This window comes from Natator depressus, chromosome 8 (genome assembly GCF_965152275.1).
Source record: "Natator depressus isolate rNatDep1 chromosome 8, rNatDep2.hap1, whole genome shotgun sequence".
Lineage (NCBI taxonomy): Eukaryota > Metazoa > Chordata > Testudines > Cheloniidae > Natator > Natator depressus.
The window spans coordinates 54,195,884-54,217,856 of NC_134241.1; the positions used below are offsets into that span (position 1 = coordinate 54,195,884).

The 21,973-nt window shown below is 45.6% G+C and overlaps 1 protein-coding gene and 1 long non-coding RNA gene across 2 annotated transcripts; one reads left to right on the forward strand and one right to left on the reverse strand.

The window, feature by feature from the left end:
* The first annotated feature begins 5,102 nt into the window (after positions 1 to 5,102).
* Positions 5,103 to 18,281, forward strand: LOC141992254 (uncharacterized). The gene is made up of 3 exons (XR_012640560.1): positions 5,103 to 5,221; positions 6,884 to 7,078; positions 17,782 to 18,281. It is a non-coding gene; the product is annotated as an uncharacterized LOC141992254 (long non-coding RNA).
* ARPC5 (actin related protein 2/3 complex subunit 5) lies at positions 14,399 to 21,820 on the reverse strand. The gene is made up of 4 exons (XM_074961111.1): positions 21,558 to 21,820; positions 19,488 to 19,559; positions 16,999 to 17,175; positions 14,399 to 15,678 (listed from the first exon to the last, which is right to left on the reverse strand). The coding sequence occupies exons 1-4, from the start codon at positions 21,699 to 21,701 to the stop codon at positions 15,616 to 15,618; spliced, it is 456 nt and encodes a 151-aa protein (XP_074817212.1). The 5' UTR covers positions 21,702 to 21,820; the 3' UTR covers positions 14,399 to 15,615.
* Positions 21,821 to 21,973: the final 153 nt, after the last annotated feature.

Below are 21,973 nucleotides of genomic sequence, written 5' to 3' on the forward strand. Positions count from 1 at the left end.
GCCTCAGTTTCCCCATCTGTAAAATAGGGATATTTATCTTTACCTTTCTTTCTAAAGTATTGTCAGATCAGGGGATACAGAAGAGCAACGTGTTGTTTTTAAAGCTCCAGCTCCTTGGCTACAGCCTAAGTAACTCTTATGCAACCGTGGATAATCCTGTTGGAAATTCTTTTGTCTGATATCTGCTTTTGAGAGTGGGTGGCGGGAGGAAATCTGTACTCCTGAGAACCAATGACTCATTTTCAATCAGAAACACAATACAAAGCATCTCCAACCTGCCAGCTCGCGCTCTCTCTCTCTCAGGTTACAAGCTGAGCCCCTGTCAGCCTCTACTCAGGCACAGCCTGCTCTGGTGGGATCGCTATAGCAACCCCGAGCAACACAGAGGGGACTGTGATCTTCTTGTGCCTCAGGCAAGGGGAAGTGAAGTCTGCGAGCAAGTGAAGTGACATGGAAGGAAAGGGATGGGAAAACAAACTCTTTAAGTATGGAAACCCTCCTCTGCGGGGCCTGTTGGTGTCTTTTGTACAAGAGTAATTTAAAACTCACGGATGTTTCTTGTTTGTTATTTCATGGAGCGTTTCACATTGGATTACAGATCCCCAAAGGGCACTGCACTGGTACAGTACTTGGGAGCCCTTGGTTCTGCTCCTGGCGCTGTCACTGTCTTGCTCTGTGACACTGGCCAAGTCACTTCACCTCTCTGTTCTGTCCCTCAGCTTTCCCTTCCAGTCTTTGTCCATCCTGTCTATGTAGGTGGTAAGCTCTGCTAATGCTTGGGGTGCTGATCTCCGTTGGAGCTTCTAAGTGCTTCTGTAATATAAATAAACTTTTCCAAAGGGCGAGCACTACTACAAACATAGACGGTGGATTGCAATGGACCAGGAGCTTTATCCTTGTGAGCGGTAGCTTTCTTATGCAATAACAACTGAAAGAAAGGTGAGAGCCTCTGAAAGGTATATACACACTGCGATGCACACAGCAACCTTCATTCTAGTCTATTAATTTTTCCTCTATTAAAATAGAAACTAAGCAACCAATGAACCCAAGCTGGTATGAGTTTATTTCAGCTTCTAGTGCCAGAGCTGGAATCGCTTCCTCTTGGCACCTTCTCAACCTGATTTATATCGTATAATCTTTTTCATTCTCCTTCATGCTAAATTTCAAGGAGACCAAGCAATTCAGTATGGTAGCATTTTGCCCCTGAGGTTCTTAGAATACAGTACAAACATTGAGCTTTGCGGCACCCTGGTGAGAAAGCTAAGACTATATAGGGCCTACTGAAATGCAGCCACTTCTGAGGATAGAATGCGGCAGCTGCTTTAAGTGTACACAGCAGCAATACACAATAGCTGATTATTATTAACTCTCAGACTGGTAAAAGGGGAAGGATGTAGAGCCATGGAAACTGAAAACTTCTGCCAAGTGCTCTGTGTGCAGTGAGTTTTATTTACTATAGATGATCACAGAATCATAGGAGGATAGGACTGGAAGGGACCTTGAGAGGACATTTAGTCCAATTCCCTGCACTTGTGGCAGGACTACATAATAACTAGACCGTTCCTGACATGCAGGTGCTTGTCTAACTTGATGCAAATGGTGGCCATTACTGGAGCAGAGAACAAGGAGGGGAGAAGCATGGTGACTGCTTTGCTGCATGATGGGGGATTCCAAGTCCACGCCTCTCTGGGGGAATCTCTCCTTTCCCGTCACCCCAGAGCAGAGACTGTGCTGCTGGATTCCTGGGATGCCTCCAGGATGGACAGAGCAGTGAAAGGTGCACACAGCTGCTTCATTGTTACACCACTTCATTGTTACAGCCACCAACTTTCACTGTGCAGACCCTTTCGTGAAGGTTGCCGCCAAGGTCCAAAGGCTGGGTATTAAGGACAGACTGGATTGGCCTGATTCAGAATCTTCACCAATCGCAGCCCAGCCCTTGATCTACAACAAAAGCTTTCAATGTCTGGACTGATTTGGAGAGGTGATTTTGTGCTCCCTCCCCTTCCTCCACAGGCCGAATTCTGCAGTGGCTCACCCAGGGCTACCCTGTTGAAGCCAATGAGATCTCATGTGACAAAGGGCAGTGTAGAATTTAGCCCTATCCATTCAGCTGGGGATTGTAGGGCCCAGCAGGGAGGCAGACGTGCCCCACCTATAGTTTAGTGAAGTTGTAAGGGGATTTGGGGGATGGAGTAGAATGGGGAAGGGGCAGGTGGGAAGGGTGTTCAGGGAGACTGTTGTGAGGGGATAGAAGGAGTGGGCTGGTTTGTTGTGGGGAGAGATCAGAATGGAAATCTGTGGGGCGGCACTTCCTAGAGGATCCCCGTAGTGAGGTGGCATGATTGCCTTGCTTATGAACATGAGAGACTAATGCAGGGTGTATACTTTGCACATTAAGCCCCTTCTCTGTGTAAGGGCCCAGTCAAATGCCAGACTCTACGGCTAAAACTGCCTCCAGGTAACCCTGATTCTATAATACTAACACCCCCCTTCTGTAATAATACGAGGAGAGTCCAAGAACAATGCAAGCACCCTGGGAGCAGGTGACTCAGTGGGACTGGGGGCGAGGACTTCCAGCTGTGCAGCAATGCATGCTTCTTTAGGAGCTCAGTTATTATTGACAAGATGTGCTGATTAATAGCTCACAAAGCACCCTTTGTACCAAAGCACTCGGCAAACTCCATACCACCTTCACCCCCAAACCTACTCCACGGCCTTTCTATGATCCTGAATGAGCTCCCTATTTTACTTTCCTCGACTCCTCCAAGCCCAATGGACTCGTAGAATTGTTGCTCTACAGCACTGCTGAAATATAGGCACCTCTCAGGTGGGAAGAAAACCAATCAGAGCAAAGCGCAGGGGGAAGGGAGAATTTTGTCAGGAACACCTGGACTAATAACTCTATTCTCAACAAGAACAATTGGCTCTTCAGTGTCTACGCAGAGGAGACAGGACATTCGTTTCTAAGGTTGCATCTGAAACATACATACACAGTAAATGGCATGAAACACAATTTATCTACTATAGAAACAGGAAGGGCTGAGATCAGTGTGCCCTTCTTCTTTGAAAACATCCTCTCTGCTTTCAGGCCAATTGCTGCTGGCCAGGATGCCTATAAATTAGGTGAGCGATGGATCTTGTGTGAGAGATTGTTGACCGATTGTCTGCCTCAACAGGTGAATCATTTTCTGCATTAGCCCTTAGTATCAGGGAACCACAGCTCCAAGGCCTTTCCCAGGTTCCCTGCGGTACATATTGCTTCATCTGCGACGTAGTTGGGCAAATTCACTAGAATCCTGTTTTCCACCTTCAGTGAGGGGTTGATTACAACAGGACGAAGCTGTGCCTGGCTGTTACTGCTGTGCATGAGGGCAAAGGGTTAGGCCTCAGACCGGGCCCTCTGCCTCTGCATAATGGATTACAGCAGAAAATGGCTTGTGATCTCAGAGGTGCAGCAGGCTGTGGGTGGGAACGGGATGTGCCCGAATCAGGATGTGTTATGGCCTTTGAAGATTGCCTCCCAGACTCTCACCCACATCCCTGAATCACACACTATGGCTGCAACCAGTGAGGGGCCAGCTGTGCTGGCTCCTGTTCAGACACTGGCAGGGGGACAAGGCCTCCTTTGGTTGCTCTGGAGTTTTTAAAGCAAAACTTTAACGTGGGTGATATGACATTCTGCTCTCAGTAGTAGCTATGTAGGCTGCCTGAGCACTCGGGGCCCAGCAGTGTGTCCGGCTCCTGGGATCTTCAGAGCCTCACTGCTGTGCTGCTACGCTCTCCTGGCACTGCCGTTCTCCCTGTTGGTAAATGTCTGGGTCTCCTTCCCAGCCATGTTCAAGGTCCTTTGAGATTCTTTGTCATTTCTTGGACCTCATCTGTCCCTGAATTGATAGAGAAACCTCCAGTTGGTGGAGGAGTTAGTCATTGGCTGTTACAAGGGATAGCAAAGCAGTGTTCTGTGCTCAGCCATTGGAGAAGTGGGATGGGAAGTAGATAAGGGGCAGTTTCTACACACTAAGGCCAATGGGAGCAGGGTGGGAAGTGCGCCTGCCACAATCTGCAGTGTGGCTGGTACTATGCAATCTAGGCAGCACCAAGGCTCCATGCCATAGGTGTGTCCCAGAAGCTAGCGCCACAAACATCAACAACAATCGGAGCTGCTCACAATACACTAGATGTTTCAAGGGAAGTGTAAAAAGGCATTGAAGCAACTTTCAGAAACCAAAACTATTTTGGCTTTCAGTTTTTTCCATCCCTGCTCCCTTTTCTCGCCCTGTTTCCCCTCCCTCCCGCCTTTTAGTTTTTCTCAATCTCCTTGAAAATGTGCATCTCACAGCCCTCCTCGCCTATGCTGCCTACATCCAGTGAATCAGCTCCCACCCCAGCAGTTATAATTACTAGCCCTTTGTGCCTCCTCACTACTTCCTGTCTCTGTCACTTTCTCACTGTAACAGCTTACGTTGTTGTAACTGCTGTGTTAGAGAAGTTCCTGATGGGCACACGTCAGCCAGTTAAAATCTGCACCACCTGGGAGCAAAGATGAGCCCCAAAATCAAAATGTTCATGTCCCCCGTTACAAAGCGTGCATCTTGTTCATGTTACAGTGAACTCAGTGCTTGTGAAAGGTGCCGTGTGGACAGCCTGGAGATCTGAAGATCCACAGAATAGGTACAGCAGGGACTGAGTGAGAGCAGAATGTCATCACCCATGTTTTGCTTTGAAAAACTCCAGAGCAACCAAAGGAGGTCTTGTCCCACCTGCCATGTAGGAAAAACTATTTCACTAGGAGGGTGGTGAAGCACTGGAATGGGTTACCTAGGGAGGTGGTGGAATCTCCATCCTTAGAGGTTTTTAAGGCTCAGCTTGACAAATCCCTGACTGGGATCATTTAGTTGGGGTTGGTCCTGCTTTGAGCAGGGGATTGGACTAGATGACCACCTGAGGTCTCTTCCAACCCTAATCTACTATGATTCAACCTATTCTGAATGGACTGTTTATAGGGGTGAATGGAGAGAACATAGTTCAGTATCCATAATCCCTTCAGTCCTTGGTGGCTCTATTCCAGGGGTGGGCAAACTACGGCCCGGGGCTGCATCCAGACCTTCAGACGTTTTAATGAGGCCCACAAGCTCCTGCCAGGGAGCAGGGTCGGGGGCTTGTCCTGCTCCGTGAGGCTCCTGCAGCTCCCACGGGCTGCTTCCGGGAGCTGCCTGAGGTAAGCGCTGCCGAGAGCCTGCACCCCTGACCCTTTCCGCACCCCAACCCCCTGCCCCAGCCCTGATCCCTGTCCTGCCCTCCGAACCCTGCGGTCCCAGCCCAGAGCCTCCTCCTGCACCCTAGAACCCGCACCCCTCACTCCCCCACCCACACCCCAAACCCCTGCCCCAGCCCAGAGCCCCCTCCCATTCCCTCAACTCATTTCTGGCCCCACCTCCAGAGCCCTCACCCGCACCCCAACCCTCTTCCCCAGCCTGGAGCCCCCTCCCGCACCCTGAACTCCTAATTTCTGGCCCCACCCAGAGCCCGCACCCCAAGCTGGAGCCCTCACCCCCTCCCGCACCCCAAACCCCAATTTTATGAGCATTCATGGCCCACCATACAATTTCCATACCCAGATGTGGCCCTCAGGCCAAAAAGTTTGCCCACCCCAGCTCTAGCTAGAAGGGGGGGTTAACTAGGATGATGGCTTTTGTGATTTGGACACGTGTTCACTAGGAACTGGATTGAGAGCCACAAATTCATTTCAGATGTGCCCTCAAACAGTCAGTAGATGATAACAAGTACTGATCTTGCCTCTGTTTGATTTAGTGATCTAGAGTGAAAGACTCCATATCCCCAAAGCCCCTGAACTAGCCAGTACGTGCCAAATGTAATTAGATTGTAATTTTTTTGGTGCAGGCAGGGAGTGTCTTTTAGTTCTGTATCTGCACAGAGCCTCGCACAATGGGGTCCTAGTCCATGACTGGGGCGCCAAGGGGGTACTGCAATACAAATAATAAATAATTCGTTCAATTAATTTCCCTTTGTGCTTGTGCTGTCAATCTAATAAACAAGATGACTGTGTGGCCCGCAGGCCTCCGGTTCCCACAAATATTCTGACCGGTTTTTAAAGAAAGTGATTACTCTCTCTTTCCCCCATTTTGATTAGCTGGTTTGAGGGAAGGACTCAGCTACCCATAAAGCATGTGTTCTCTCCCTTTCCCTCACAACCAGTCTTGAAGCAGTAGAATTCTGCCTTTGCTGGAGGGAAAATGTAGCCTTATTAGGGTCCCATCCAATACTACTGGTGATCAGTCAGGCATTTCCTGATGCTATATGGGGCAATGCATAAATCCCAACAATTCCACTGCATAGAAAGCAAGAGTGCACAGCATTTGTCCACCCAAAGGTCACATGAAACAACTTGCCAGGCACCCCCAAGGCCATGCCTAATTTGCTTAAACTGCAGACTGTAGGGCAATACGGCCTGTAGCAACCACAGACTCCCGCATGTACCAGGTGTCTTTGCCGCACAGCTCAAGCTAATACATTGCATGTTTGGCCTTATAGACTTTACAGGCTGCAATTCCATTGATGAGATGATGGAAGAGCTAGGCCACACTGTAGAACTCGGAGCTTATTTGATTCCAGGATACACTTCAGTCATAGGATGAAGTTATGGCTATCCGCTCTCTGCGCTGTATTAGTCAGTGAACTGGCTTCTCTCAGCCTCAGCGATGGATCACCTTTCCCTGTTTTGCACGGCTGCACAGTTCAACGCAGATTTATGGAGACTGAGAAAGGTTCAGCTTCTCTGACTAGAATATTATTGATCGGCGTGGTTACTGTCTGGCCCCCACAACTAATCAGTTGCTTTTTGCCCTTTTCCTCCTGCTAGCCATCCCCATGGGTGACACAGCCATGGATGGCATCAGGGTGGCACAGTGTGATGCAATTGTGGTCTCCGCCCAGAAGAATCCTCACTGCTGTATTGGAAAGAGCTGCTCCACGTCTGCAGCTCACCTGACAATTCGTGACTATGCAACCATCCTTTCCCAACGACTAGCATCCAAAGCCATTCAGACACTCCCAGGTAAGGTTACCCTCATTCATGTCATTGTGTACTAAAAGGAGGAGATGGCAGAGCCAAAGGGAGAAAAGAATAGCACCACTTCACCTATCCATGACTGTCTTCATCCAAGAACCAGCAAGCACTTTCTGAATGGGCCTTCTAACCAGCCCTGTGAGACCTATCTTACGTACTTCTATAGCTCCTTACGATAGTATCTGAGCGCCTCACACTCTTCAGTGTAGTTATCCTCACAACACTCCTGTGAGGTAGGGAGATGCTATTGTCTCCATTGTACCGCTGGGGATCCCTAGCACAGAGAGATTGAGTGACTTGCCCAAGGTCACACAGGAAGTCTGCAGTGGAGAAGGGAACATGAGCTCTAGTCTCTCCAGTCCCAGCCTAGCACCATAACTGCCTGTTCATGTCAGACAGGTGTGTGTGATTCCCTAGTTCACTGCTGGAGAAATAGGAAGCACAGAGCAGTTCAGTGACTTGCCTAAGAGTCACCGCCAATGCTAGGACTTCTACTCCAGACTCGTTAGCCCCCGTGCTGCCCTCTAACTTGACAATATTCCTTCTACCAGAAAGTCTTTAAATCATGAGAGAAACGTGATCAGCGGGATTTTCTTGGAGGCACAGCACAGCACTGGAGGGGAACAGAGCATACCAGTGGTAGGCCGTATTGCAGGGAAGTGTGCCAACATTGGGTTGTAGTTACTGGGGGAGAGGACACATGCTGGGATACCCTACTGAGTGATCTTGTTCTAGATCTGAAGATGGGCAGAGGGCTGTACACACAGCTGGTAAGTTGGTTACACTGTATGATACAGAGGGTGGAATTGTTTGTTTTATTGATGGGGTGCTGGTGAAGCTCCCTTTCCTTCTTTCCATTGTGAAAGGCTTCTGGAAGGATCTTTGTGGAGATGCTTTTATGTGGAAACATAAAAAAGCAGCTCACAAGAAGTGGAAGGTTGGACATATGACCAGGGAAGAGTATAAAAATATTGTTCGGGCATGTAGGAATGAAATCAGGAGGGCCAAATCGCACCTGGAGCTGCAGCTAGCAAGAGATGTCAAGAGTAACAAGAAGGGTTTCTTCAGGTATGTTGGCAACAAGAAGAAAGCCAAGGAAAGTGTGGGCCCCTTACTGAATGAGGGAGGCAACCTAGTGACAGAGGATGTGGAAAAAGCTAATGTGCTCAATGCTTTTTTTGTCTCTGTCTTCACTAACAAGGACAGCTCCCAGACTGCTGCGCTGGGCATCGCAACATGGGGAGTAGATGGCCAGCCCTCTGTGGAGAAAGAGGTGGTTAGGGACTATTTAGAAAAGCTGGACGTGCACAAGTCCATGGGGCCGGACGAATTGCATCCGAGAGTGCTAAAGGAATTAGCGGATGTGATTGCAGAGCCATTGGCCATTATCTTTGAAAACTCGTGGCGAATGGGGGAAGTCCCAGATGACTGGAAAAAGACTAATGTAGTGCCAATCTTTAAAAAAGGGAAGGAGGAGGATCCTGGGAACTACAGGCCAGTCAGCCTCACCTTAGTCCCCAGAAAAATCATGGAGCAGGTCCTCAAGGAATCAATCCTGAAGCACTTACACGAGAGTAAAGTGATCAGGAACAGTCAGCATGGATTCACCAAGGGAAGGTCATGCCTGACTAATCTAATCGCCTTCTATGATGAGATTACTGATTCTGTGGATGAAGGGAAAGCAGTGGATGTATTGTTTCTTGACTTTAGCAAAGCTTTTGACACGGTCTCCCACAGTATTCTTGTCAGCAAGTTAAAGAAGTATGGGCTGGATGAATGTACTATAAGGTGGGTAGAAAGTTGGCTAGATTGTCGGGCTCAACGGGTAGTGATCAATGGCTCCATGTCTAGTTGGCAGGGCCGGTGTCAAGTGGCGTGCCCCAGGGGTTGGTCCTGGGGCCAGTTTTGTTCAAAATCTTCATAAATGATCTGGAGGATGGTGTGGATTGCACTCTCAGCAAATTTGCGGATGATACTAAACTGGGAGGAGTGGTAGATACGTTGGAGGGCAGAGAGAGGATACAGAGGACCTAGACAAATTGGAGGATTGGGCCAAAAGAAACCTGATGAGGTTCAATAAGGACAAGTGCAGGGTCCTGCACTTAGGACGGAAGAACCCAATGCACAGCTACAGACTAGGGACCGAATGGCTAGGCAGCAGTTCTGCGGAAAAGGACCTAGGGGTGACAGTGGACGAGAAGCTGGATATGAGTCAGCAGTGTGCCCTTGTTGCCAAGAAGGCCAATGGCATTTTGCGATGTATAAGTAGGGGCATAGCGAGCAGATCGAGGGACGTGATCGTTCCCCTCTATTCGACATTGGTGAGGCCTCATCTGGAGTAGTGTGTCCAGTTTTGGGCCCCACACTACAAGAAGGATGTGGATAAATTGGAGAGAGTCCAGCGAAGGGCAACAAAAATGATTAGGGGTTTGGAACACATGACTTACGAGGAGAGGCTGAGGGAACTGGGATTGTTTAGTCTGCAGAAGAGAAGAATGAGGGGGGATTTGATAGCTGCTTTCAACTACCTGAGAGGTGGTTCCAAAGAGGATGGTTCTAGACTATTCTCAGTGGTAGAAGATGACAGGACAAGGAGTAATGGTCTCAAGTTGCAGTGGGGAAGGTTTAGGTTGGATATTAGGAAAAACTTTTTCACTAGGAGGGTGGTGAAACACTGGAATGCGTTACCTAGGGAGGTGGTAGAATCTCCTTCCTTAGAAGTTTTTAAGGTCAGGCTTGACAAAGCCCTGGCTGGGATGATTTGATTGGGGATTGGTCCTGCTTTGAGCAGGGGGTTGGACTAGATGACCTCCTGAGGTCCCTTCCAACCCTGATATTCTATGATTCTATGCATGGAGGGGCTGCTGCCGAGGCCCTTGGGAATATGCCTGAATTCTGGAGGAAGGGAAATCAGGCAACAAATTCTACTCCGACAATTGAATTGTGCCCAGGCCTGCAGACATTTCAGCCGTGGGTCTCAGAAAATGAAGAGCACATCAGACATGCCCTAGAATTCCCCTCAAAGCAGCGTTTTCATTTCTGAAGTGCCAACTCAGTTTTTAAAAGCTCCTATTAATTTTAATTCCTTAGGTTTAGGACTTTTCGTAAGAGCAGAGAATGATAAACCCACTCTCTTGGGTTATCAGGTTAATAATATTTTATGTAGCTAAATACCCCCTGCAATTTCAGTTGAAAAGAGTATTCTCTAATTCCTGTAACTAAAATGTTGCTTTGCATTGTTAACAGCTGCTGTCTTTCACCTCAGAGGTGGCTGCATTTCAGTGGTGCGCAAAGTGATCATTGTATACATTGTGTCTTAATAAATCCTCGACCCTCATTTAGCGGTGAGAAAATGTTGTTGAAGTTAAACATCACTATAGAATTTCTGAAAGAAAATAAACCTTATTTCCTCTGTTGGATTCTAGCAGATTCTCTCTTCTCTGAATCAACTGGTTCTCTTATTTGTTTCAGGACACCAGGAATATATATTTTTTAATTTGAGATTATTTCCCCCTCTTCTAATGACTGGAACTTCTGTGCCCTACATAAATGAAATGTGCAATATACAAATAATAGTCACAACTCTACTCATTTACTGTTTATCCCATACTCACGTACATCTATACGCATCTTCTTTTACTTAACACATCACATGGAGAAGACACAGATATTTATAGCAATCAATCCATGGCATCGAGAAGTAGCTGTCCTTGCTGCCTTGGAATATCTAGTGCCACCTGAAGGCAGCTGACACATTCTAGCATCAGTTGATTTCAAAGATGTGTGTACAGTGCCTAGCTCAGTTCATAGATTCCAAGGCCAGGAAGACCAGTGTGATCATCTAGTTCAGTGGTTCTCAAAGTTTTGTACTGGTGACCCCTTTCACATAGCAAGCCTCTGAGTGCGATCCACCTTACAAATTAAAAACACTTTTAAAATATATTTAACACTATTATAAATGCTGGAGGCAAAGCAGGGTTTGGGGTGGAGGTTGACAGCTCACGACCCCCAGTGTAATAATCTCACGACCCCCAGTTTGAGAACCCCTGATCTAGTCTGACCTCCTGTATAGCATAGGTCATAGAACGTACCCAAATTATTCCTAGAGCAGATCTTTTAGAAAAATATCCAATCTCAATTTTAAAATTGTGAGTGACAGAGAATTCACCACGACACTTAGTAAATTGTTCCAATGGTTAATTACTCTCACCCGTTAAAAACGTACACCTTATTTACAGTCTGAATATGTCTAGCTTCAACTTCCACACACTGAATCACGTTATACCCTTCTCGGTTAGACTGAAGAGCCCATTACTAAATATTTGCTCCTCATGTAGATACTCAGATTGTAATCAAGTCACCTCTTAACCTTTTCTTTGTTAATCTAAATAGAGTCAGCTCTTTGAGTCTATCACTATAAAGTATGTTTTCTAATCCTTTAATCATTCTTGTGGCTCTTTTTTGAACCCTCTCTAATTCATTAACATCCTTCTTGAATTGTGGGCTCCAAAACTGAACACAGCATTCCAGAAGTTGTCATACCAGTGCAAAATACAGAAGTAAAATAACCTTTCTGCTTCTACTCAAGATTCCGGTTTAGGCATCCCAGGATGCATTCGCTCTTTTGGCCACAGCATCACACTCGGAACTCATGTTCGGCTGATTATCTACAAGGATCCCCCCCAAATCTTTTTCAGAGTCACTGCCTGCTAGATCATAATCAGGTCTTTGAATTTAGGATGGAAGAAAGTGAGCCACCACTAACATTGGCTAGGAGGAGGAAGGAATGGCAGAATCAGGTATGATGGACCTTACTTTCAGAGGGCAAAGGGGGATGGTGAAGAAAAGGCATCTAAAGAGATGGGAACTAGCTGGAGGAGTATAAGTATGAACAGGGGACAGCAGGAATAGAAAGCGAGGTGGAGGACATATTAGGAGAGATGAGTCTGCCAACTAACCTTGTATAGATGTGATTAGAATTATCCACTTTGGGAAGAGTGAGCGTTACCTTAAGGGACTGGGCTTGATTCATATTTTCCCTGCTGAAAAGGTGACAACCCTAAAAGCCTATAAATGCCTATGCAGGTTTCCCTATTTGCTAGAGTAGTTCTGCCTTTTGTAAAAGGTGGACATGTTGCAGGAGTACAGGGAGATCCCACTGAAAAATCTGTGTATAAGGCAATGTGAAAGGCCTTGGCTCCTTTACAGGCTAAGTAGTGCATGGTAGTAGATAGTCATTGTAAGTAAAACTGAACATTACAGGAAGTAGACAAACTATACAATTATTTCTCTGTTAATAGAGCTTGTTTTGGGGCCATTCACAGAGCAACGCGCTATGAATTATCCTAGCCTGATTACACATTAAAACCAGTCATTTATTACCCCGGCCCTCTTATTACTCAGTAGAGCTGGAATTTTGAAGTCATCTTCTGCATGTCAGGACTAGTGTGACCTTGTCATGCTTTATATCTTCTTTCTCTCTCAACCACTCAAATGCAGGCTGAGTAATTTCAGTACTGGGTTTTTCCTCTTTATTAACACCATGACCTAGGAAGAGCAGTGTCCTTTCAGTAATAAGCTTCCATATGCAGCTCCTCACATAGACCTTAAAGACAGCTATAACTGGATATGATTTATAGATTTCTATGAATCAAATGTACTGCAGTCATGCCTAAATAACGTATCTCATATCATTAAAATGAGCAAGAGACTGACAGTACATGAACTAGTGGAAATGGGAATAATGTCTATTGTCCAGACCTGGTTGACTGAAAGCCAGATAAAATATGTAGTACATCATGCTGGTAGGATGTTTGTTTTTGTGTATGTTAAATAGGGCAGAGAACTGATCCCCATAAGTTGTAAGAGGATTTAGTTAACACCTTTTCTTTGTGAGACACACTGAACTGGGAAAAGGAAACAGACTTTAGGCTGGGAGAGAGAAACCTGATTTTCCCATATTTTATCTTAACACTGTGCAACATGAACTTGGCCCGGATTACCAAAATTTTCTGTAGTGTTTGACTAGCCAAAGTATTTTGTCCCTAGCCCTCTTGTTTCTGTTTTTTCTTTCTGTAATTTGTCAATACATCTTGGTTTTGTTTAAGACTACCTGAATTAGGTGGTGGATACTAGCAGTGGGGCAAATCACTGCTGGCTGCCTCAGACGGACTTCAGAAAAGGCAGCATAAATAGGTAACTGCTTGAGTGCAGGTTGTGATCCCCCACTCCCCAACCAGAGCAATGGAGCTGGTATGGAGGGAGCAAAGTTACATGAAGAGCTGTAATTAGTTACTGCGGAGACCACTGTTGAGCAAACACCGACAATGCTAACAAATTGGACTTATTCACTCAATGCAAATAATATAGCTTAGAAAGCTTTTTTCCTAGTGGAACAAATGTCACTATTCCTCATCCTTACGTGTACATTCATGACTTCTCCCCGCAAACTCCAATTCACAACTAAATGTAAACTTAGTACTGGTAAGAAAACTGTACATGTTAGATGCAAGTTTCAAAAGTGACTCGTAACTTTGGTTGCCTCACTTAAGGCATCTTTGAGCCTTGACTGTCAAAGTGCCTGCCTTTGAAAAATTAGGCCCCTTTAAAATGGTCAAGTTGGGCACCAAAAAAAATGGATGCACCCAAAATCATTACTCACTGAAATGGCCTAAGTCCTATTCAGAGAGCAACTAGTCTATGCATAAGCACTTCAAAGTGACCATGCAATCCACTGCTCAGTGATGGAGTATTTCTTTGGGAATTAGGCCAGGATGAAAATATTCAAATGAATTCACTTAGACATGAAGTAGCCACAAAGTTTTCAGCACTTAAAAAAAATGTAAGAAAAAAAAAAGCAGGAACTAACAAGAATGAGACTTCAGGAGCTACTGTTTTTTTCCTTTCCTACCTAATCATTTTTCATAAGGAAAGTAGGGTGGGGGAATGAGTTTAAAAAGCTCTTCATTGTTCTTACTGATATGTCCGTGTGCAAAAAAAGGACCCAATGAAGTTGGAAAAGCCAGCTACATTTTTGAATAGTGTTGGTGTCCACGCATCTTGATTTAGGTAGAGCATTCAAGACTGCTACAATATGATCCAGGCCTATGATTACTTACACGTGCAAAGTGCTGCTGCAGAAACAACCTTGGCAGGAAAAAGACTGGAGGTGAAGAGCAGAAGTCAGGTGACTATTTCGGCTTTTTTCCTTCCTCAATCCTTCTGTTACTGTGTGAATTTCCCAAATTCAGAAATAAAGCTATCAGAACAATTAACACCAAGGAATTTGAAACATTAAATAAATATTCAGTGACAATTTATTATCTGATCTTTATAATTTTACAAAAAAAGCAAGTATCAAAAAACAGCAAAGATTTTCAAGAGTTCCTCCTAAACTGGTGTAAAATGTGAATGTAAGACACAGGCTGGCTTTGCTCCTGGTCATACACATTCAACGTTATCCCTGGGCTGGGGTGCACTGGGCCTTTGGAAAATTTTTATTTTAAAAAGCACCTGTCTTTTTGGGGGACTTGACTTGATTTACCCAAGTCACTTTGTACTGAAATATAACACGGAGTGCGTACCTGTTAGGATCAGAAATTAATCTCTTCTGGATCCCATGTACCTGAACACTGATCAAGGGGCTTTGCAATGGACACATTAGGCACCAGTCTGCATTTCTCAGATTACCAAAAGGCAGCTACTACATTGTGTTAGCTACAATCACTTTTTGCCCCCCCACCCCGCCCCAACATGCTGCAATGGGATTTAACTGTATAACAGCCCCTTCTACTTTTCCTCATCAGGATCTCAGGTCCAAAAAAGGAAAGCTTCACTAGGTTAAAGCCCAGGGGAAATGGACCGTCATCCTTAAATATGTCATACAACTGTGTTGTGATGCCTTAGACAATTCTGCAACAGTGTGACTCTCCCATTGTGGACCCAAGACTTGAATGATCAAAGGAAACCGAGATAAACCATAAATGTGAGATAGGAAAAAATACTCAACTCACTGGATGGATATTCTGGTTCTTTTGAGCCAGAGCTTGTTCTTCTACTGTACTTGCTGCTGTAGGGTTCAGAGTTTGAACAGGAGAAGCATAGTCCAGTTTCCATTAATAGCTGCACCATCTTTTAAAACATACAGCTTACATTGAACACTGCCTGGTTAGCTAAAGAATTAAGACACTGCCCTGAGTCCCTCAGTATCTGCTTGGAAAGATAAGTCAAAATCTGGCATGATAATACATGAATGCAAATCATCTTACACAAAGACTTGTGTATGTGTCACTGAAATGCTTTTGAGAGTACCAAATACTCCTATTAGAAATAAAATGGCACCTCTATTATTACCCGAACAGCAAAAGGAACTCAGATATGCATATTTTGTCATAGATATGAGAGAGGAAGCAAGAAGGCAAGCTGAGAGACAGATGCTACCCCCAGGGCAGCAGTGGCATTTGGTTGTTTTGGTCATTGTACCAGCATTTTGCACACCCACGGCAAGCAGTCACTGGCTGCTGAACTTAAACCGTTTTTCTGGCAGTCAAGACACGGACAATGGACCCTACACCTCCAGCAGCGAGAGCCTGAAAACAGAGAAGTAACAGTTAATATAAAGCCACAATAACCAGAGACAAACAATTACTACTTGGACTTCAGTACATTTCATTTGAACATCTCAAAGTGTTCTACAGACACTAAACGTCAGCATTCTGCAATAGGGAAGCATTACTACATTCATTTTATAGATGGAGAAATGGATTCAGGCATTAGATAACTTGCACAAGCCAGAGTCACTGGGGGAGTCAGGACTCTTGGGTTCTATTCCCAGCTAAGTCCCCAGCTTTGACCTTTAGATTATATTGCCTCGGTGCAAGACGACAGTTTTTAGGAAGTGTGTAATGGCTCATTTTCATTTTTACCTAATACATGATCAAACTTCACCTCTAAAGTCTGCATGCATCAATATGCAGTAGGAAGTGTGTATTAATTTCACATGGTTCCCTGGGGAACCTTGTCCTTCCCATCCCAACTTTGCAATATGAACACTGGAATTTTAAGGGGAAGACAGTGTGACAGGGTCGGGCCAGATGGCTACAGAAGAGTGATCGAAGGGAGATATATTAGCCCCAGATTAAGCAGGTCCCTTTTCCCTGGGTAAGATAACAGGGGCAGTTCCAGAACAATCAGGAACATGCTGGAACCAATTAAGGCAGGCAGGCTAATTAGGACACCTGGAGCTAATAAAGAAGCTGCTAGAACCAATTAAGACAGGCAGGCTAATCAGGGCACCTGGTTTAAAAAGGACCTCACTTCAGTCAGTGAGGGGCGTGCAAGGAGTAGGGAGTGAGAAGGTGTGCTGCTGGAGGACTGAGGAGTACAAACGCCACCTGGCATGAGGAGGAAGGTCCTGCGGTGAGGATAAAGAAGGTGTTGGGAAGGGGCCATGGGGAAGTAGCCCAGGGAGTTGTAGCTGTCACACAGCTGTTACACGAAACACTGTAGACAGCTGTGATCCACAGGGCCCTGGGCTGGAACCTGGAGTAGAGGGCAGGCCTGGGTTCCCCCGATATCCAGGAAGGGGGAGGGGTAAGTGTTTGACCTGAACTGTGGGTCCTACCAGAGGGAAAGGTCCCCCCCCGAGACTGTGGGGATTATTCTCCTTCCTTTTCTCTATGCTGGCCAGTGATGAGGTTAGCTGAGTGAATGGCAGGTTTGAGCCACAAGCAAGGGCTGCTGTGAATCTCAGAGGTGAGCAAATCTGCTAATAACCGCAGGACCCACCAAGGCAGAGGAGGAACTTTGTCACAAAGGATGATTCTTATTGGACTCAAGACAGAGTCCTGGATGTAAGGGTCTCTGCTAACGCAAATTATCAGGCCAAAAGTGACAGACGATCAACACACCTTTTCATGCCACTGCAGTAACACAGCACTGCTGTTGTCAGAGGGGCTCTCAAATCCCTTGTAGATGTATTTCATTAGCAGATCAACTCCATTCTTGTCCAGAGATTGTACTGCCTTTTCAATATCATTGGCTTTGAAAGAGATGAGGACTTTCAGGACAATGCTTTCTGCACGATCCTGTAAACGAGGGAAAAAGTCACAACCTGGAACTGAGCTGATCCATACTCACATGGTCTGCGGCCAAATGTTAATGATCTCTCAGCTCTGGGAGGCAGAATGTTTCTATTTTTAACAATTCGAAAATGTTCTGTTAAGGCAGCTCATACACACACCAATCTGTCAAGCATACCGTAGAACAGATGTCCACCTCTGCCCTATGACAGCATGACCTCAACTGACTTTGCTACACAGATCTGTAATTCTAAATGAATTTCAATTTACAGCTAACATATGTAATTAATTTGAAATTAAGTTTTAGATAAGTTAAACAGGTAGCGCATCCCCAGTTGGGCGAAGGAAGCTAGTCTCAAAAAAGAGGCACTCATTTTCTTCACTGGTTTGTAACAAGCTTGTTCTCTTCCAGGTTTCTATCTCTGCTCACCAAACTTGGCTTTTGTTTGCAGGACTCCACCCACAGTACTGTATAAGGGCTATACTGAACTTTATCACTGTTAATGTGTCATGGGTCGGAAAGTTCCAACTTCTTTTGAACTAAGAAGACTAAGGGTTTGATTGGCTTTCCTCTCACAACCTAAGCCTCCTCTTATTTTACATTTTGTCTAGATGGACAGTACTGCTGTGGAACAGAAGTGATCTTAAAGGAGTCTGCTCCCAAATTTCAGAAGTATCCCTACTCAGCACCGTCTGATACCTTAGCTTTACTCCTTCTCTTCCCCCATTGACTACTGTATTATAACTACTGCTTTAATTCTGTGTACGCAATGTTTTACAAAATCCTTGGAAAACATCTTTAAGGCCCAGTCAGCATTACCAGCATGAAATAGTTCCTGGTAATATGATTGCTTAATCTACAGAGGCCAACCCAAACATTTGAAGCCACAGTTAAAAGCAGCTGAACTGCCACATCCATGCTGAAATACAACTACTAGCACCAAATGTTTCAGGTAACTGTTTTTGAGAACTGACCTTGATGCCATTTCAGGATCAAGAATTTGTGTAGCATGGCTAGGTCCTATCACCACCCATTCTGTAAGCATCAACCTCTTCTCCCCCGCCCCCAAAAAGTAGTTTTCTTCCTCTGTTCACTCAACCACTTGAGAGGCAGCAATATAAGAAACCTTAACTGTTAGAATGGATTCCTCCTGTGTATAATCCCACTGAGCAAGTACTGTCTGCAGTTGCTTCCCAAAGGAATTATAGCCATTATCTTTCCCAATAAGCAGACACATCCTGCATTTAGAACATCAGAACAATGCATCAGAACATTTGATTTAGTGAGCCCTCTCAGATATGTAGTAGCAACACTGATTTGGTGGGAGGCTCTTATTCTAAAATAAGAATGACGCCAAGAACAAGCTCGCGAGACAGAGCTGCCAGGTCTGCAGGTTTTCACAAGGCTTTGGGACACCAGTCATATTTTAAGTCTTTTTTCCAAGTGGAAAAACACTTTGTACAATGGCACTATTTTGTACAGCAGATCTGCCCCATGTGTGCTGTGTCGTGTATTTCACTGTCAGAAGTTTTAATACTTTACTACAGTTAGCCCTGCAGAAGCAACTTAACTGTGGGAGAACAACTTAGATTTATTTGCCCCCTCCATCAGAATTAAGTTACAGTAGCCCCTATGCAACCCTAATGTCTTTGTATTATACCTTCAATGATACCAGTGCAATTCTAGTGAAGGAAACATTGTCACAGATGTAAAAAACGGCAAAATTACCTGCAGAATTTCTTACTTGATGATGCCCTTGCTACCAAGATCGTTAGGTGATTCTCAGAATCCCAAGTAAATTTGTAGGGCTGGCAGTTGGGGGAGGCAATCTTTACTGGGAAATTTGGTCTAGTGTCACAAACAAACATGGAATCCCACAGATATATTCTTACAGAGTGAATGCTTAGAGCAGAACTCCACTTTAAATAGAGCTGTGTGGGTGGCTACAGTATGGTAGATTCCTACAGTTTATCTGTGCATCGTTCAGTCTTTGGGCATCCATAACGCTCAAAACTAGTTTTTGGGAGCCTTGTCCAACAGGCAAGTATGTGTGCACAGTATAGTCAAAGCTCTATCCTGGGAGTGCTTATATTTTCTAAGTTCTTATTGTTAGCTAGAATTATGGACTCAACACAGTAGCCAATCAGTGCCTACTGTTTTGGGGCCTTTTTCATAGGCCTACTTTGGCAGAGTATAGTTTGGCAACAGGGAAGAGCTTAATAAGTCTTGAGAGGGGAAGTGAGAAATCTATAGAGGACAAAGAATTAGGAAAATTCACAGCATGGCATATAAATGTGAGAGTTATTGATTACTTCACCTTTACTGCTTGGTTCTTGGTGTTGGTTGGCGGATTCTTCAGGGCTGCCTGCAATGCAGCCATCATGTTCCCTGTGAACAATGGTTAAGGAAAGATGGGGAAACAAGGACTTGGAAAGCAGTAGAGCTAGTCACAGTACAGTGGGGTTCACATGGAACTTGTTCATTACTCGGAATATCAGCTATGGAGTTGCTGAGAGAACATCTTCCATACTGAATACTTCAGTGAGTGCAACGTAAGGTAACAAATACTAGCCAATTACTAAAAGCAATGGGACAGTACTAAGGTGGTACAGTTTTCAGTACTGGAGAGCACCAATCACAGAACAAGGATCCAAATAATAGAAACACTTAGACATTCCACCCATTCTATCTTCAAACACCACACATAATGGCAAAATATCATCCAACAAGCTACAGCACGGCTGTTTGGAAAATACAGAACGATGTGATTGCTGAAATAAACTGTTAGTGGAAACATCTGTGGCCCATAAATTGAAAAAATACCATCAGTCAGGACCTCAAACTAAACATTGAAAGGAAAGGTCAATCTGTCAGTCAATTCATCACACTGTAGTTGATTATGATTCAGGAGAGTTTTCTATTCAGATTCTTATACTGCATCCACCACTGTGGTATCTAAAAACCTCCCAGTAGTGCATTAAGTGACATGACTAATATGCACCACAGATGGAGTTCATTATAGAACAACAAGATTCCAAGACTGCCTTCATCACTGTCATGAACCAGAAGGAGCACAAAACATGCTCTAGAGACACAGGTAATTCAGGCTTCCTGCTGACTGTACAGAAAAGGAAGCTAAGCAGCTCCCACTTGAATTTTCTTAAAGGGTTTCACAGTTTTGAGCACAGAAATTTGCCTTTCAGGTTTTTTTCCCCCCACCTCCAGGAATTGCCAAAACTGAATCACAAAACCCAAGTACTCCTTTTCTCCTTACAGTGTGCATGATAAACACCCATTTTTTCATGTTCTGTGTGTATATAAATCTCCTCACTGTATTTTTCACTGAATGCATCCGTTGAAGTGAGCTGTAGCTCACGGAAGCTTATGCTCAAATAAATTGGTTAGTCTCTAAGGTGCCACAAGTACTCCTTTTCTTTTTGCGAATACAGACTATCACGGCTGCTACTCTGAAACCTGTCATTAATCCTATGTGGTTCAGCCTCACCTTGAAAAGGCACTCCTGAAGAGAAATGCTTTAATATGTGGAAGTGAAAAGCAATTAGATTGTCACGGACTGGGTGCAATTATTCCCATAAAAGGAAAACCACACAGAGTGCACACTTCCTCCAACCCTGAAGCCTAAGAAAAGGGGTTTGAGGGCAGGGCTTTCTCTTTGCCCCTCCCTCCTGCTCTTGTAAGGTCAGACAAGACCACATCCTCAAGTGTCTTCCCGCCCCAGAGAACTGGAAATAAAAAAAGCTGACTGATATTAACATATATAAATACAATTGTACAGGGGCAACTGTCTCCATGGATGGCAGGGTGCTCAAGCCAGGGATTAGACAGAGACACGCTAGGAAGTTTTACATTGTTTGGAACACATTTAATTGAAAATCTATTGTTTAAGAACCCAACACCTAGGTTTTAACCTTGTTTCCTACTCCTGCACTTACACTCAAAGACAACAGTCATTTATTTCATTCTGTGGGACTAGGTGGTATTGGCTGTCTTTGCCCAACCTGAAGCCTGCCCCTAGGGAGCCACAGATGTACAGGGGAGACCAGTTCGAGAGAGAGAGGGCTGTGGTGAATCTGAGCATTGGACATGGAGGATCCTCTCCCCCTTCCCCTAGACAGTAACTTTCCAGGCCAGCAAGACCCTGGCACACTCAGTGCAGGGTGGCACAGGCGAGCCCCATCCCCCTTCCTGTGCCCTGGGCATCCTACAAGCCTGGTAGGCTCAGTAGAGGGCTGGGGACCCCTCCCCGCCCCGGGGCTCGGCACGGAACCGGGCAGGGCGGGGCAGGGGACCAGCCCCCTCCTCCCCTCGCGCTCCTGGCCTCAGCGCCAGGGGCCAGGACTCTTTCTCCGGCGTTGGCGGAAGGATATTGCCGCAGGCACGAGTCCACCTCGCTCTCGTCGGGCCCGGCCTGGCCGTCGCCTCCATCCTCCTCGTCCACGAATTTGTTCTCGTCATACTCATCCACATCCACGCGGCGGAAGCGCGCAGAGGACACCGTGTTCTTCGCCATCGCCCCAGAACCTACCGGCGCCTCCCGTCTACTCCCCTCTGCAAGGCGGTGCCCGCCCCCTACTGCCCGCAGCGAGCAACACTGCGCATGCGCAAGTAGCAGAGTTCCTTCCGCCTCTCACTTCCGCTCATGCGCAGTAGGAAAGATCGCGCTCGATCGACAGTCTCTTCCTACGTAATAGCCATGCATGCTTGCCGTTCGTGGGTGGGCGCATGCGCAACACAACTGCGAGTCTCTTTTTACACATGCGTGTTTTAAATTCCGCACCCCCC